The sequence below is a fragment of the Elgaria multicarinata genome, chromosome 21 (genome assembly GCF_023053635.1).
Source record: "Elgaria multicarinata webbii isolate HBS135686 ecotype San Diego chromosome 21, rElgMul1.1.pri, whole genome shotgun sequence".
Classification (NCBI taxonomy): Eukaryota; Metazoa; Chordata; class Lepidosauria; order Squamata; family Anguidae; genus Elgaria; species Elgaria multicarinata.
Window position 1 is genome coordinate 3,334,441 of NC_086191.1, and position 15,869 is coordinate 3,350,309.

The 15,869-nt window shown below is 51.2% G+C and overlaps 1 protein-coding gene across 2 annotated transcripts in view; it reads right to left on the reverse strand.

Annotated features, from left to right (window-relative positions):
* Nucleotides 1-15,129: 15,129 nt before the first annotated feature.
* Nucleotides 15,130-15,869, reverse strand: part of SMG5 (SMG5 nonsense mediated mRNA decay factor) — a 56,934-nt gene continuing 56,194 nt past the window's right edge. For both annotated transcript variants that reach the window (XM_063146103.1, XM_063146104.1), the window contains exon 22: nt 15,130-15,514. In XM_063146103.1, the coding sequence (XP_063002173.1) occupies nt 15,431-15,514 (84 nt within the window). In that variant the 3' untranslated portion in view covers nt 15,130-15,430. The remainder of the gene's footprint in view (nt 15,515-15,869) is intronic.

A 15,869-nucleotide genomic window follows, 5' to 3' on the forward strand; every position in this document is an offset into this window, starting at 1 on the left:
GCACATTATAACAACTAAAGGAAGATTGTGCAGCATACTTCTTATTATTACTTAAATTTCTTCTTTGGGGCTGTGTTCTTTTTCCTAAAAGTGCATTACCCCAGTCTTTTGTAACAGCTCATTTAGCCCCATTTGTTAGGGGGCTGTTTTTTTTTCTCTGTTATATTTCAAATATTAAAAAGAATTTTAAAAAACCCACATTCCTTAGAGGACGCGTCCGTCTTGCAAACAGGCATTGGGCCAAAACGCAGAGCGAGACGTAGGGCACGACTCGGCATCGCTAAATGCAGCTCGCAAGCCGGGATTCCTCCCTAAAACCTGGGCAGCTTTGCAGGTGGGATCAATTCCGTGGAGTTAGTGGGTAGGATGACTCTATGGGCGGGTGGTGTTGTGCTTGAGTCTGGCTTACGGGGACGTGGCTGGCCGCCAGGGGCGGGACGTGTGGGAGGCTGTGGCGCTCTATGGGCGTTCCGTCTGATACAGCAAAGCTTTGTGGATGTCCTCGTGTAACCTTGTCCATTGTTGCAAACCCGTCTCTCTCCTGCTTGAAAGGCCCAAGAGGAGGAGAAATCGCCAGCGGTTTCGGCAGGCCTCGAAGCACAACATCTGGCCTTCGAGCGCTCGGCCCCGTCATCTCAGATGTCTGCTTCCACGCGTTTGATAACCAAAAGACCTTTCATAGAATCTTGGAATCATAGAACAGCAGAGTTGGAAGGGGCCTCTAAGGCCAACGAGTCCAACCCCCTGCTCAATGCAGGAATCCACCCTAAAGCATCCCTGACAGATGGTTGGCCAGCTGCCTCTTGAAGGCCTCTAGTGTGGGAGAGCCCACAACCTCACCAGGCAACTGATTCCATTGTCGTACTGCTCTAACAGTCAGGAAGTTTTTCCTGATGTCCAGCTGGAATCTGGCTTCCTTTAACTTGAGCCCATTATTCCGTGTCCTGCACTCTGGGAGGATCGAGAAGAGATCCTGGCCCTCCTCCATGTGACAACTCTTCAAGTATTTGAAGAGTGCTATCGTGTCTCCCCTCCATCTTCTCTTCTCCAGGCTAAACATGCCCAGTTCTTTCAGCCTCTCCTCATAGGGCTTTGTTTCCAGACCCCTGATCATCCTGGTTGCCCTCCTTTGAACACGCTCCAGCTTGTCTGCATCCTTCTTGAATTGTGGAGCCCAGATCCCCCGGAATTAAAAAGGGGGGGTCCGCCTTCATCCCTGTGCTCTAAAAGTTAACAGGAGGAGGTGTGGTATCTCTTTAGCAGGTATTCTCTGTGCTGCGTGCTGATCATAGTGTAAGCGGCCCAGAAAATATTGTCTCCTGGTGACGTGATGTTCCCTTTGCCAGTCAAAAAGCAGGGATGGTGAATTCCCCCGGGCCTGTCAGCTCTAAGGTGGGCTGCATCAAGGAATCGGGAGGGTCTGTCGCCCCTCCTCTGCATGCAGGAGGTCCCAGGTTCGATTCCTGACATGTCCAGGCAGGACCGGAAAAACTCTTGTTTGAAACCCTGGAGAGCAGCTGCTGCCAGTCAGTGCTGACAATATTGGGCTAGATGAACCAAGAATCCAACTTGATATACATGTCCACTTCCCACATGCTAGGTCTTCTCCTCCAGGACTTTGTCCGTCCTTGCCATGAGCGCTGGGCGTGGTGCAGAACACCACCTTGTATTAAATGTTTTTAATCATGGGGGTCTTGCTCTTAGCTGCCAGTCAGAGCCGACAATATTGGGCGAGCTTTTCATAAAGCAGCTTGTGGTGTTCCTTAGTTCAAAAGCTCTAAAAGGCAGTAAGTTGGGAACGGCTGACAAAGAAGGTGGACCCAGTCCAAAATTCTCCCAACCAATGCCAAGCGAGCAGGCGTTACAAGACAGTCCATGGGACGCTCACCATTGGACCTCTAGAAGGGACTCCAAATTACCAACCCAATTCAAAATGGTCTATCGTTTGTCAGACCAGGTTGGGTTGGTGTTGCAGGTATCCTTCCGAGTTTCACGTCAATTACCCTGTTAGGATAAACCAATCGCTCTCTCTGTCCCAATCTTCTGCTTCCGGTACAGGGATCAGGCAGATGTCTCTGGCCATGACGCCCAAAGTGGGAGAGACCCGCCCTTGCTGAGTGTCTCTGTCAGGCAGGGGGATCCCAATTTTGAACATTGCTGGCTCTCCCGATAGGATGCGGCTGCGTCATATAAGCAACGGAGCGCGACCACACAGCCACGACTGGGTTTATATTCAGGGTACCGACAAGCCCTATTAGGGTGACCATATGAAAAGGAGGACAGGGCTCCTGTATCTTTAACAGTTGTATTGAAAAGGAAATTTCATCAGGTGTCATTTGTATATATGGAGAACCTGGTGAAATTCCCTCTTCATCACAACAGTTAAAGCTGCAGGTGCCCTGCCCCCTTTTAAATCTGGTCACTCTAGTATAGCTCCTGCAGCTTTAACTGCTGTGATGAAGAGGGAATTTCACCAGGTGCTGCATGCATCCAGATGACACCTGCTGAAATTCCCTTTTCTATGCCACTGTTAAAGATACAGGAGCCCTGTCCTCCTTTTCATATGGTCACCCTAAGCCCTATCAGCAGCCGAGATTCTCCATGGTTTGGTTTGAGCTGAAGCAATCACCACATCTCATTCCTTACGTGTAGAATTCCTGGTCTGAGTTTTCTCCCTCCCACCTCAAATTCAGCCATGCATCCTTCATATGTCCCTCCCCAAAACCCTCAACTCACACAGGTGTGTGCGTGTGTGTGTGGAATAGAGGCCCCTTGAAATGCACAGCTGAGCTTCCCAACATCTGTGGTGGGAAACGTTTTGCCTTTGGCAAAAAAGCTCCCGCACTTTATCATAAATCCAGCTCTGTCCAGCGACAAAAGATTGCAAATGCTTAGAGATTTTCCATATTCAAAAGCAGTTAAGGGGCATTAGCTAAGTAAAGCCGCCTGCTTTCCTCGGAGGTAGCAACCAGGTTAGCACTCCACGGCCCGGTCAGCTTCACTTCCAAGCCTTCGACGAAAAGAAACAAGCCATCCCTCAAGGGTCATGTGTGCACGCTGCAGTCCAGCACCCTTTCACGCTTCCAGAATCTGGTATTTGATTTCTCAAACCGATTCCACGGGCTCACATGCGCCCCGGCGACTTAACAGGGCGGCCCTGAGCCAAGCACGAAACGCCGCTTATCTTTCCGTCTGCCTTTCCAGGGGGTGCCCAAGGTTTCCATTTGCAGATCACAGAACAGTAGAGGTGGAAGGGGCCTCTAAGGCCATCCAGTCCAACCCCCTGCTCAATGCAGGAATCCACCTTAAAGCATCCCTGACAGGTGGCTCCCTCTTGAAGGCCTCTAGGATGGGAGAGCCCACCGCCTCCCTAGGAAACTGGTTCCATTGTCATACTGCTCTAACAGTCAGGAAGTTTTTCTTGATGTCCAGCCGGAATCTGGCTTCCTTTAACTTGAGCCCGTTATTCCGTGTCCTGCACTCTGGGAGGATTGAGAAGAGATCCTGGCCCTCCTCTGTGTGACAACCTTTCAAGTATTTGAAGAGTGCTATCTTATCTCCCCTCCGTCTTCTCTTCTCCAGGCTAAACATGCCCAGTTCCTTCAGCCTCTCCTCACAGGGCTTTGTTTCCAGACCCCTGATCATCCTGGTTGCCCTCCTCTGAACACGCTCCAGCTTGTCTGCGTCCTTCTTGAATTGTGGAGCCCAAAACTGGACGCAGTACTCTAGATGAGGCCTAACTACATCCTCCTTGAAGTGTAATGCCCAGAATTGTTACCAGGGGCGGGGGGGGGGGGGGAGAGATTGGAATGCTACAGAGACCCCCGCTCTTTCTTAATGGCAGGCGCAAACTGCCTTTCTGCTGGCACCATGTTCTTCATCCTTCCTACTGCTGAATTGGAACCATGCTTCCTTTTCTAGTTTCTAGTCCATAGTGAGGAACGGCAATGGATGCCTACGGTGCAGGCTCCAGTTTGCAACTGTGAAGTGGAGGAACAAGTCCACAGGGCTCTCATCAGTGCCAACCGTGCCCACCTATGACGTCCCACTGCTGCGCTCCAGGAGCACAAAACGTGAGGGCCCGTTTCCCTACGAGCCCACGGAGACGGCTCCCCGTTGGGGCAACTCCAAGTGCTTACCTTGAGTCAGTGGCTACGCGGCCCCTGAATAATCCCAGCCGGTCTCCGGTCCCCTCAGGTTTGCAAGCTAAGGCTAGAGGATGTGCTTTGGTCTTCAGGGAGACTTACGCTCCGACTTTGCCCTTCTTCATAAGGGGAGCATTGTTTTGTGGGAACTCACAGCTCACCCCACCGGGGCGTGGAGATGACGTCCCCTGGCCTCAGATGCTCATCTCCACCATCTGGGATTCAGGTGCATAATGCCACTGTTTGATGTCATTACTATGGCTAATACCCATTAATAGAGCAATTAATTCCATTACTTACACACACACACACTTTTATGCTATCACGTCCAAGTGAACTACGCCGTTGCGTGAAACGGTACTTTCCTTTCTCTGTCCTGATTCTGATCAATCAAATCAGAGATAAAGAGTGAAAGAAAAAAGAAACCTCTGAGTCTCCTCTTTTCACTCCATTCATTCTTTTTACAACCCACGCTCCCTCCCTGAATTGTAACCTCTTCTCCTGGGGCAGTTGCTCCCGTGCCCTGGCCATTTCGATTTTGCTTTTTCTAACTCTTTCCGGATTCCTGGGTCCTTTTTTGAGAAGGGACAACCGGGAATTGCACACGGTATCCTTTGAAATTGTTAATGCTGGACGGATCACATCGGCTGGGGCTTCTTGCCCTGCACCAGTTCAGAGAAAGCTGAATTGAGCCCCTGCCACCAAAAAAAAAAAAAAAAAGAGGCATTTGAGTCCTGTCTTTAATTCACTTGAAAGGGGCTTTAAAGTGTAACATCCCTGCACAACAGAGGGTGGTTTATTTCCATCTATACTGAGTTGGAGCACAGCCGTGTCGTTTTGCACAGAAGGATTTTTCATGCTCCAAAAGTAAGGGGGAGAGTTTAAGAAAAAATAATCCTATTTTAGAGCTGGGTAAACTGAGGCTCTCAGCTGAATACAGGATGGAGGATCCTGATGGCAGATAGCAAATGGCCAGATGTCACCATCCGGCTCTTAAAAACTTTGCTAGGAAAGGCCAAGATCCCGGCCGACACTGTGGGCGTCAGGCGAACATTCACACACACACACAGCCTTTCAGCCGTGTCCTGAAAAACTTCTACCAGCCAGCTTGAAAGTTCGCTTTTAAAAAAAGACTCAGGAAGGAAGGGAAGGAAGGAAGGGAATCTCCGCCCAACAGAAAAGTGCGAAAAAACAGACAAGAAAAAGGAGGAGGCTGTTTTCTTCTGAAGCCGTACCTGCTGCAGAGACGATGGCACACGTGGGGCGACCTGCCGACCCCCCCGATAATTCGCTACCCCGTCATCGCCGGTGTGTGGATCGCCGAGAAAGCTTCGCCTTCAAGGCTTGGCTCTGAGTTCGTCCAGTGTTTGCGTTTTTTCCCCCCTTAATTTTTTTCCCTTCCTCTCCTAAGCTACATTCCTTGCCAGTGCTGGTGGACGGCAGCCAAGGCACCCTCCCCGTTGGCTTGAGTTTATGGGCGGAAGGGGAAGAAATGGGCCTCTCTTTGCAGAAGCCACAACCAGGAGCCAGAAATGCAATAAAGAAGACTCTTTTAAGCTCGGAATAACTCATTATTCCTCCCCCCCTGAAGACAAAAACACTCCAACATATCTTTTTAATAGCGGATTGGGAGTGGGGAGGGGGAGAGCAAGTCACAGCAGGTCCCTCCCTTGTGGGTCTTCTTTTTTGGTGGGTAGATGGGGTGGGGGACGCAGGATCATGAGCTGGCCACGAGACAACCCAAACAAACCAGAACCCCCACATTGAAATGGAGTGCGTCTTTAAACATTTCTCTCTGTAGCTTCCAAACTTCCTGCTTTTACATCCGGGGGGGCAATTTCGAAAAGGAATCTCCCAGGCGAAACGGAAGAGGGTTAAACCCGCCGATGCAAAAAGGCTCCATCTTCTTTTGCTGCAATCCAAAGAACCACGCAATGAATTCCACGCACCCGGAACTGGGGCTTTAGATCCGTGTTTTCAAGCAGCAGCAGCGCCAACACGGATGCCACCCTTACGTGGCACTGTCATACATGGCAAAGGGCTTTGGCAACGCCAGGGAGCTGCCATGCTACGGCCCAGCGGTCTGCAGTTCATGGAAACACGGCACAGCGCAACACTGAAGTACTTGCAAAAGGGTGAATGCCGAAGGCAAAAGCTGGGCTAGGCCAAAAGTACCAACGTATTGTAGCTTCAAGCTCTTCCCGACACAAACTAAGCCTTCGGGGAAGCATTTCAACTAGGGCTGTGCACCAGCCCTCCAAACCACTTAATGGCCCGATCTGAAACTTTTAGATCTGGCCCGAACCGCTTTGGGTCGATCCAATCCTCCCCTGACCCGCTCCGGAACTGGATGCAGAGAGAGATCCAAAGGGGCGGATCGAGATTTGCACCCCATATTGGCCCTCCTTCCCTACGTACTTGCCTCAGCAGCGGGTGGTGGAAGCAGGCAAGGGGGGACAAAATCGGGGCCAAATAAGTCCTCCTCCCCCCTTACCTGGCTCCGCCGTCCACCGCTGCATGGACCGCGGCGGGCGATGGAGCCAGGTAAGCCCCCTCCCCCCCACTTCCCTGCGTTCGGAGCTCCGGATCAAGGTGAAGCGACCCGCAGTGGAGCAATCCGCTTCGCCTCGATCCGCAGCTCCCCCAACCCGATTCAGATCCGTCCTTAGCAGATGCAGATCGGGTCGCTCCGCTTCTGATTCGGCGATCCCACCTTTCCCCTTCATATTTCAGGGGGGACATAAATGGGGTCTTCCCCATTTTATCTGTGGGCCAGGCAAAAAGCTCTGTGGCACACTAAAGACACACACTTCGTGCAAGGTGCTCTCTCTCTTTCTGCCACCCCCCTCTCTGTCTGAGACTGTGTGTGTGTGTGTGTGTGTGTGTGAGAGAGAGAGAGAGAGAACCCATCTCCCCCTTCTCTTTCTGCCACCCCCTCCCGTCTCTCTCTCTCTCTCTCTCTCTCTGAAATCCCCATCTGTCTGCCACTCCCTGACACCCCTTTTATCTCTCTCTCTCTCACTATCTCCACACACCCCTCTGCCACCCCTTCTCTCTCTCTCCCCTCACTGACCTCATGCACCCCCTTCGGAGATTCCCTCCAGGAGTTGCATATTTGCTGCTAGCATGACAACAGAAGTGATGCTTGTTCTTAAACAGGGAAATCCAGGAGCCTGAAGATTCTGCCACATCTCATCTGTAGTGCCAATGCAACCATGGTGCTTTAAGCACGCACACTCATGAGAATTGGCCAGGAGCAGCCCTACCATTAAACAAGGGGTGCAGGTCCCAATCTGGCCCTCCAGACTTCCCCAGAAAACCTTCCCCTGGCCTCACCTCTTTCCCCAAGCACCAATCATTTGAGAAGGGGGTGGCAGAGAAAGAGAAGGGGTGGCACAGAGAGAGAGAGAGAAGGGGTGACAGAGAGAGAAAGAGAAGGGGTGGCAGAGAGAGAGAGAGAAAGAGGGGGTGGCAAAGAGAGAAAGAGAAGGGGTGGCAGAGAGGGAGAAGGGGTGGCATAGAGAGAAAGAGAAGGGGTGGCAGAGACAGAGAGAGAGAGAGAGAAGGGGTGACAGAGAGAGAAAGAGAAGGGGTGGCAGAGAGAGAGAGAGAAAGAGGGGGTGGCAAAGAGAGAAAGAGAAGGGGTGGCAGAGAGGGAGAAGGGGTGGCATAGAGAGAAAGAGAAGGGGTGGCAGTGAGAGAGAGAGAAGGGGTGACAGAGAGAGAAAGAGAAGGGGTGGCAGAGAGAGAGAGAGAAAGAGGGGGTGGCAAAGAGAGAAAGAGAAGGGGTGGCAGAGAGGGAGAAGGGGTGGCAGAGAGAGAAAGAGAAGGGGTGGCAGAGAGAAAGAAGGGGTGACAAAGAGAGAGAGAAGGGGTGGCAGAGAGAGAGAGAAGGGGTGGCAGAAAGAGGGAGAGGAGAAAGAGGGGGTGTTACAGAGAAAGAAGGGGTAGTTTTGCCTCTACCAACCATGGGGTGCAAGCCATGGTTGACTTTTCCTGTGGCTCAATAGCCCTTAAGTTCCTACCCCCTACTCGAAGAGTTCTGCACTGAACAAAGGGAGTGTCAGCCAGTGCGTGGAACGTAGCCCTGACCCAGAATTCACAACCACCTCCCTTGAAGGAGGCGGGAGGAAGCGGTTTCAACAAAAAAGTACAGCAACAAAAGCTTCTTTTCCCGCTGTGGTTGCAAGATCTGGGCCAGTTGACTGAGAGGACACTGTGTGGCGTTCTGAGGCTACTAAGTGGTTTAAGGGAATTCTTTTGGCCATGCGACGAGGCGGCGGCACGGGCCCTCGCCAATAACGCCAGGCTTAAGAGCAACCGGAGAGGAGAGCAAAACTTCCCAAGGGGAAAAAACAGATCACAGTGGGACCAGCAGGAGTTTACTGGAGGGAAGGCATCACTTTCCCATTTCCTTCCACTCTCTTTTTGATCTTACAAGCAATGCAAGTTGTATATACTCTGTGTTTAAAATAATAATAATACTCAAATTCAACAACCTGCAGAGGAAATTTATTTAGTCTGCGAACGGTAGGTCACGATCTTTGCAGCCATCCGAATCAGCAGCTTGCTTTCAAGGAGCTCAAAAAAACCCCAACCCTGATATTTTCCAGTGGCAGGGATCCCCGAGTTCGGAACACCTATGTAACGCAACTGCGGAAACATACGATGCGCAGCTCTGGATTTTGGTAGAATTTCTTGACAAGGCAGCGAACGTGGTTGAGCTCCTTTCTTAAGACAGGTTCAGATCAGAGGTGCAAAATATTTTTGGTACACCGCCCACACCTTTTTAGCCATTGCTTTGAAAGGGATCAGGCAGGGTTTTTTTACCTGTTGAGCAAGCATCGCCCTCGCTTGGAATTGGCTTTGGTTGCTAATTTGTCTGAATGCAGACAAATCTGAATGGCTACGTAGCGTGATGACACCATCCCATTCACTACAGGATCCCCTGTGGGACAATCCTCACCCATCTAGCTAACCAAGGAACTAAGCTTAACCCATTACCACCCTGAGCTTTTCTGAACGTTATTGCGGAAAAGTGGTTTAGATATCATGCGTCGGCATCACTAGGCAAACTTGTACCGTAGACCAGGTTATGTTGCAAAGAGTTGTCTCTCAGTTCCCGTTCAGTTCATGCAAAAAAGCAACCAAGTCCCTTGCTGCTTCCAAGACCTTACCAGGACAGCTAGCCAACACTTTCAGAAAGAAAAGTAACCACAAAGCACAGAAATTTAAGTAACTTACAGAAGCCAAGCTAGGCACACAGGGTGCAGATGCAAAGGCCGGGTGTTTGATCATGTTGGGGGCCGTAGGTGAGCGGCACGGAAATGTGAGCACACACATGGCTAGCAGCCAGAGAGATCCTGCAAGGTGCACAGAGGTAAGGCAAGAGGAGAGCAGCGACAAGACCTCCTCTGGAGGGAAGGAAGTGGTTATATATTGCACCCGCAAGGATTTAATGTCTGCTTTCCTCCTGTGCAAATACACACCCAATGGGGCAGGAGACAGACAGCCCAGAACAGTGAGTCCAGCAGAGAAGCAACAGGCAGATGGCTGTCCAGCTGCCTCTTGAAAGTCTCTAGTGTGGGAGAGCCCACCACCTCCCTAGGTCATGGGTTCCATTGTCATACCGCTCTAACAGTCAGGAAGTTTTTCCTGATGTCCAGCCGGAATCTGACTTCCTGTAACTTGAGCCCGTTATTCCGTGTCCTGCACTCTGGGACGATGGAGAAGAAATCCTGGCCCTCCTCTGTGGGACAACCTTACAAGGACTTGAAGAGTGCTAGCATTAGATGAGGCAGCCTCGTACAGCCTTCATTTAACATTTGGGGGTGGGGGGACTCTCCTATCCCCAGCCCAGCTTGGGGGAAATTGTTAGAGAAAGGGACAATTGATCTCTTCATACAGGGAGAGGTGGGAGAGAGGTATCAAACGGCCATCTAGTTCCAGGCACTGTCTAGATCACAGTGTAGACAGCAGTTCAGCAACACCCACGACCCTCGTCTGCTTGGCATCATGGCTCATCGGACCAAGGAGGGGAAGAGTGTAGCGCAGGGATGCAAAACTGAGGTCTATTATCTGCCCCGCCAGGAATTTCCAGAAGGCCCGACCCCATATTATTTGGCTTCCTAGACTTGCTGGTTTCCCTCCATTCTAAACAATTGAAATGCCGCTTCCCAAGGCTGCGTTTGCAGGCACTAAGAGCTTTCTTGGCGGTGTGTCCAAAATAGTATTTCGGCCTTTGGCCTTAAAGTGAACCCCCCAGAGAGCTAAAGAGCAGTCTAGAAATGCAATAAATGAAAGGGAAGTGGTTCATAGAATTATAGTAGAGTTGGAAGGGGCCTCTGAGGCCATCGAGTCCAACCCCCTGCTCAATGCAGGAATCCACCTTCAAGCATCCCTGACAGACAGCTGTCCAGTTGCCTCTAGTGTGGGAGAGCTCACAGCCTCCCTAGGTAACTGGTTCCATTGTCGTACTGCTCTAACAGTCAGGAAGTTTTTCCTGATGTCCACCTGGAATCTGGCTTCCTTTAATTTGAGCCTGTTATTCCGTGTGCTGCACTCTGGGAGGATTGAGAAGAGATCCTGGCCCTCCTCTGTGTGACAACCTTTCAAGGATTTGAAGAGTGCTCTCATGTCTCCCCTCCACACTGCTGGCGTTCTGCGTCCCCCCAAGAAAACGGCAACAGATCAGGAAGAAAGATGTACAAACATTTTGCATCTTTATTAAGCCTGCTGATGTGTCCCAAACAACCGGAGCGGAAGGCGCGTCGCGAAGTCGGGGCCCAGAGTTCATCTCTTCCTTCCTCATACTTCTGAGCATCCATTAAGCTACTCAGGCTGCCAGTTTAGTGCCAGCTCCTGGGCTGCATTTTCATAGCACACCATCACTGCTGCTTCTACACCACCACCCCCCGGAGCACTTTTGACTTTGAACTCCCATCTTTTAAAGAAGCTGCATGTGGCGCCAAACCCGACGGCTTCTTCACTGTCGCCGATCGTCTTTGGAAGGGGCCGGCGCAAATTTGGGCCCACGTCAATTCCTACGTCTCTCGTATCACTCGCTTCCCAGACGCATGGGGTCGCACCCGGACGTTTGCCCCTTCCTGGATGCAGAAAGCGCACACGCATTTAGAAAACAGGGTAAGGAACGGAAGCAGAAGGGGAAGGACCGGAGGGGTATTTGGTACACTGTACAAGTGAAGGTAACGTTCCATTTTTTCTACTAATTGTTCCATGTGAACTCTACACACACACACACACGTACGCCCAATGATGCCCCAAGGCTGACCTGGTGGAGAACTGCCCAAGTCCCATTATCCAGCAACATAAAAGAGATGCGTAATTAAGCTGATTTTCCCACAAGGTTCCTGCTCTTCCACAGTTATCCAGAGTTGTCAGGGCAAAAGATGGTAGCTGTACAAGCGACACCAGCCAGGTAAGAGGAAAGTCTTTGGAAGGACAGACACACACCCCCATCACCATGTGCCAACGATCAAACAGAGCCAGCTCCTCTGACGGTGGGGCAATCCATGCATGATCTCCACAACCTCAGCCAAGTTAGAGCGTCAATAGCAGGTTGATGGCGAAGCGAAGCCAAGTCACTCAACGTTAGAACTCCCGCCAGCGAAACAATCTCAGATCCCTAACGGGTGTGGGCGGAAAGCGAAGAAACGTTTCTAATCGAACCCAAACCCATAGCTACGTCACAGAGGGGCAACTGCATTGTGGAAATAAACAAGGGGATTTCTATATCCTGCTCATTCTCTGACCATCTCTAGGAAACAAAGGTTTCCGTTCGTCTCGACTGCTGACATTTCCACGATGGCTGAAGCCGTTTTATTTGCCGCTAGGAAAGCAAGGACCGCTCAGATAGGATGTGGCCGGAGGTGGTTGGAAATTTCAGAAGGAGGGTTCGGATATTCCGTCGCTCCTAGCTGGTGACTCAACAGCAATAAGAGGGAAATGCTAAACATCGCCTTGTTTAAACCCCCGGGACTCCCTGGCAGGAGTTTCGTTCTGGCCAAGTAATAATCCTCAAATGAAGGCAGACATTTCCAAAGCTGACTTGCCAAACATCCAATTTACATGGGCTGGTTTTCTGAATTCTTTAAACCAATGTCATCTCTCCAGCCCGTAGCCCAGCAGCGGCAGCAGCAGCGACAACCTCGCATAAACTATTTTGCCTTTGAGTTAAAATCAGCCATCTTATTCTCTTTCCATTGTCCCTCAAGCCTCCCAACGGCGACTTTGGTCATTTAGCTCCCCCAGTTCGGCAAAGCCCTGCTCGTGGGTGTCGCCTCCTTGCATAAACGGGGAGGGCGGGGCCCCTGCGAGACCCCATGCAGGGTTTTGCCAAACTGTGCAGAGGTGGGTGGGTGCAGCACCCGCATGCGTGGGAAGAGAAGGAGGTCCTCACAATGGCAGATTCTTCTTAGGCCACTTTGCCACAGCCAAAAACCCTTATAGGGAGGACTTCCTTTTCACTGTTTATTATGGGGCCAGACTTTCTCTCTCTCACAAACACATACACCAGATTTGCACAACTCGGGCCAAACGATGCCCACCTCTGGGGTTTTACCAGCTGCTGGTAGCTTGCCCACCCAGGCCAGGTCTACTGAAGCCAAGGGCGGCACACCCTACAAGGCTGGTGGGCTGCATTTAACTCCATGGGTCACCACTTGTGCAGACCCACACCAGCTTTAAAACACACACACATACATACGCCCTATTCCATAAGAGTCATTATTCACCCACCCACCCACCCTCCAGGGATAAAAGATTGCTGTCGAAATGAATTCAAGATGCCTCTTTCACCAAGTCCTGCAGAGCCTGGACACGCTCTTGCGGGTTGGAGCTTCACCATGGCTTATTGTTTGAACCACCAGATTCCACTCAAAAGCAAAACACTTTCATTCAACAGGAGCAGCAAGTGACCAAGGCATAAAGTCCTTTGTTCACAGCAAAGCTTCCCCAGAGAGAGAGAGAGAGAGAGAGAGAGAGAGAGAGAGAGAGAGAGAGAGAGAAACAGTCCCTGGCCTGACTGATAACTGTTATCATCTTCTACACCAACACGGAGGACATAATGGGAGCAGTTGCATGTTTTCATCATGGACGCTTTGCGTAATTAGACGTAGAGAGATGGAAAAATATGCAGAGAGGCAGCGCAAAAGGTTAGCAGGTTTGAGTTTAATCCCACTCTTAAATGAGGAGTCAAACGTAGAAACACATCAAGAGGAGATCGAGAGAAGTACGTGGCGAGTGCCCAAACACGGGATCCCCTCTGGGTACAAGATGGCAGCGCTGGATGGCTCACAGAATGGCCAGGTGTGTTCCCGCAGAGGAGCCGACCACATCGGGTTCTGCTTTCCAGAGCAAACGAAGCAGGGAAGGTGGAAAGACGTTTTTAATGCGGCAATACGGACACTTGGCTGGCAATTCGCCCTTCTTCTCTTTTTTTGCCAGCTGGAAGGGAATTGGAATGCAGGACTTATTCCTCATGGGAAATTGGGGGGTGGGGGGCGTTTCCAGCATGTTTCCTTTCCCAGAGTGGGTCAAAAGCAGGCTGAGGAGGGACAGAGGGGGAAGGAAAAAGACCACTGCTCGACACGCTTAGGGCAGAAAATATTTGGCCCCAAGATGCCTCCCCCACCCCCAAAAAACAAACTTAGCTTCAAAGGATGGGTTGCTCACACCTGCCACTTTCTGACTTTGACCCTGGCGAAGTGATTGAAATATTGGCACTGGCGAAGAGAAAGAGTAAGATTAAAGGTGTTCGGAGACCCAGCGTGTACGTTTCCCCTTCAGGCTACCTAGAATGGAGAATCCATTCCACAACCTCAACAGTTGGGGCTGTCCTTATTCATCTTTTTTCCTGATCATCCAAAGGTAAAGAGGGATCAAAGACTTGGGAAGGACGCACCGACAGTTTTCCCCTGACGAAAGAAAACGCAGGGCGTTTTCATCCTCCGGACCTTATCTTGCAAGCTGCCATCTTTGCTCCCCAAAAGGCTCTGGTGGAGGGCCAAAGCCATCTTTCTTGCCACTAAAAGAGGGGCTCTTGGTTGTTTGGTCCAAACTCCTCCCTGCACACCTTCAACAACGAAAGCTAATCCAAAACAGCGGCGGGACACCACTTTCTTAGCTACCGGTTTCCAGTTAGGAGCAGGGTGTGGGGGGGGGGGTGTGGGGGGGGGGATAACACCACGCCGCTATATATTTCAATCAAGGGAAAGGAAGAACTGCCGATGGGTCTTTTCACTCCCTGCTCAAGCATCCCAAGCTGGGTCTAGGACTCCACTCACAAAAACGCGACGATTTACAAGAAAAGCAAAAGAGAGAAAGGAGGGGGAAAAGCGAATACAATTTTTTTGCGGGGGAGGGGGAGGGACAGGCAGAGAGGTAAGGCGTGGAAAGAGTGTGAATTGGGAGGAAGGGGTTAGGGTCACTGCTTACTCTGTACAGCTTAATCTTCCCACCTTTCTCTCCCCACACAGGAAATAAATAATGGTTTTCATCCTAAAACTCCTTGTAAAGTGTTTCGCTTCGCCGAGAATCGCTGCTTCCTCGCCACCTTTCAACGTTGGATGGCCCCAGAAGCGAACCCGCCCCCCTTCGCCCCTGGAGAGGGAAAACGAAACGAAGCGGGGAGTTTGCGAAGCATGAAAGAACACGGAAAGGGAAGAGAGAAAAGAAAGTAACGGATGGGGAACACTTCCCCACCATCGGGTCTCCACAGAGCCTCCTGCAAACCTTGGACCCCCCGCCCCCCTCTCTCAGGATCTCCGGCAATTTCTGGATGTCTGTGTACTGCAGTGTGGACGCGGCGGCAAAACACTTTTTTTAAAAAAAAAACCTATTTCCGGTTTGTTTCGTTTCAAGCGCAGGCAAAAAGCTACCTGCCGGTGGCTGAGGATGAGAAACAAAGCGAGCATTTTGAAGATGAACAGAGCCCCTTCCCACCCACCCCCACCCCAGCCTCGACTGCCCCCCGCCCCCCGTCTGCTGGGAGAAAGGAGACCGCCTCTCCTCGGTCTGGCTGAGATACGTCTCTCTGTGTCCCTCCCCGCTGCAGGCGTCGCCCCCCTGTCCTGTGGGAGGGGAGGGGACGGCAGTGCGTTGGGATGTGTCTGTGTTTCGTGCACAGGCCCCCAGCGCTCCTTTCCGTGGGCGGCGGCAGCTGCGTGTCCAAATCTCGCCTGTGGTTCGACTCCTTTTCGTTCCAACGCTGCGCGTCCAAAGACGGGGAGACAGAGCTTCAACCAACCCAGCGGCACCTTCTCTGCTCAACCCATTTCCTTCCACTGCTTGTAGAATTCCAGAACGTTTTTTATTTCGACGCTGGCGTTGGCCACGGCCTGGATTGCAGACTGGGGGAAAAGACAAGGCAGTAAGGATCCAAAAATACAAAGGGTGGTGTGCGTGCGTGTGTGTGTGTGTGCGTGTTTTGGAGGGGGGGTAACTGCCCTAGGGATTTAACTACCCACCCTAAATAATACTGTACTTTCTGGCATGTAAGACTACTTTTTAACCCAGGAAAATCTTCTCAAACGTTGGGCGTCGTCTTATACGCCGGAAAAGTAGGTCTTTCTAGCTTAGCGTTCTGTCTTCCAACAATAGCTTGTCATTTATTTCTGGGAAGAATTGAAAGCAGACTATCCTTCGCTCCAAATGATAGCTCAGATAGATGCGACGGCCAGGAGTGCCTACTATCAGCTTCGGCTG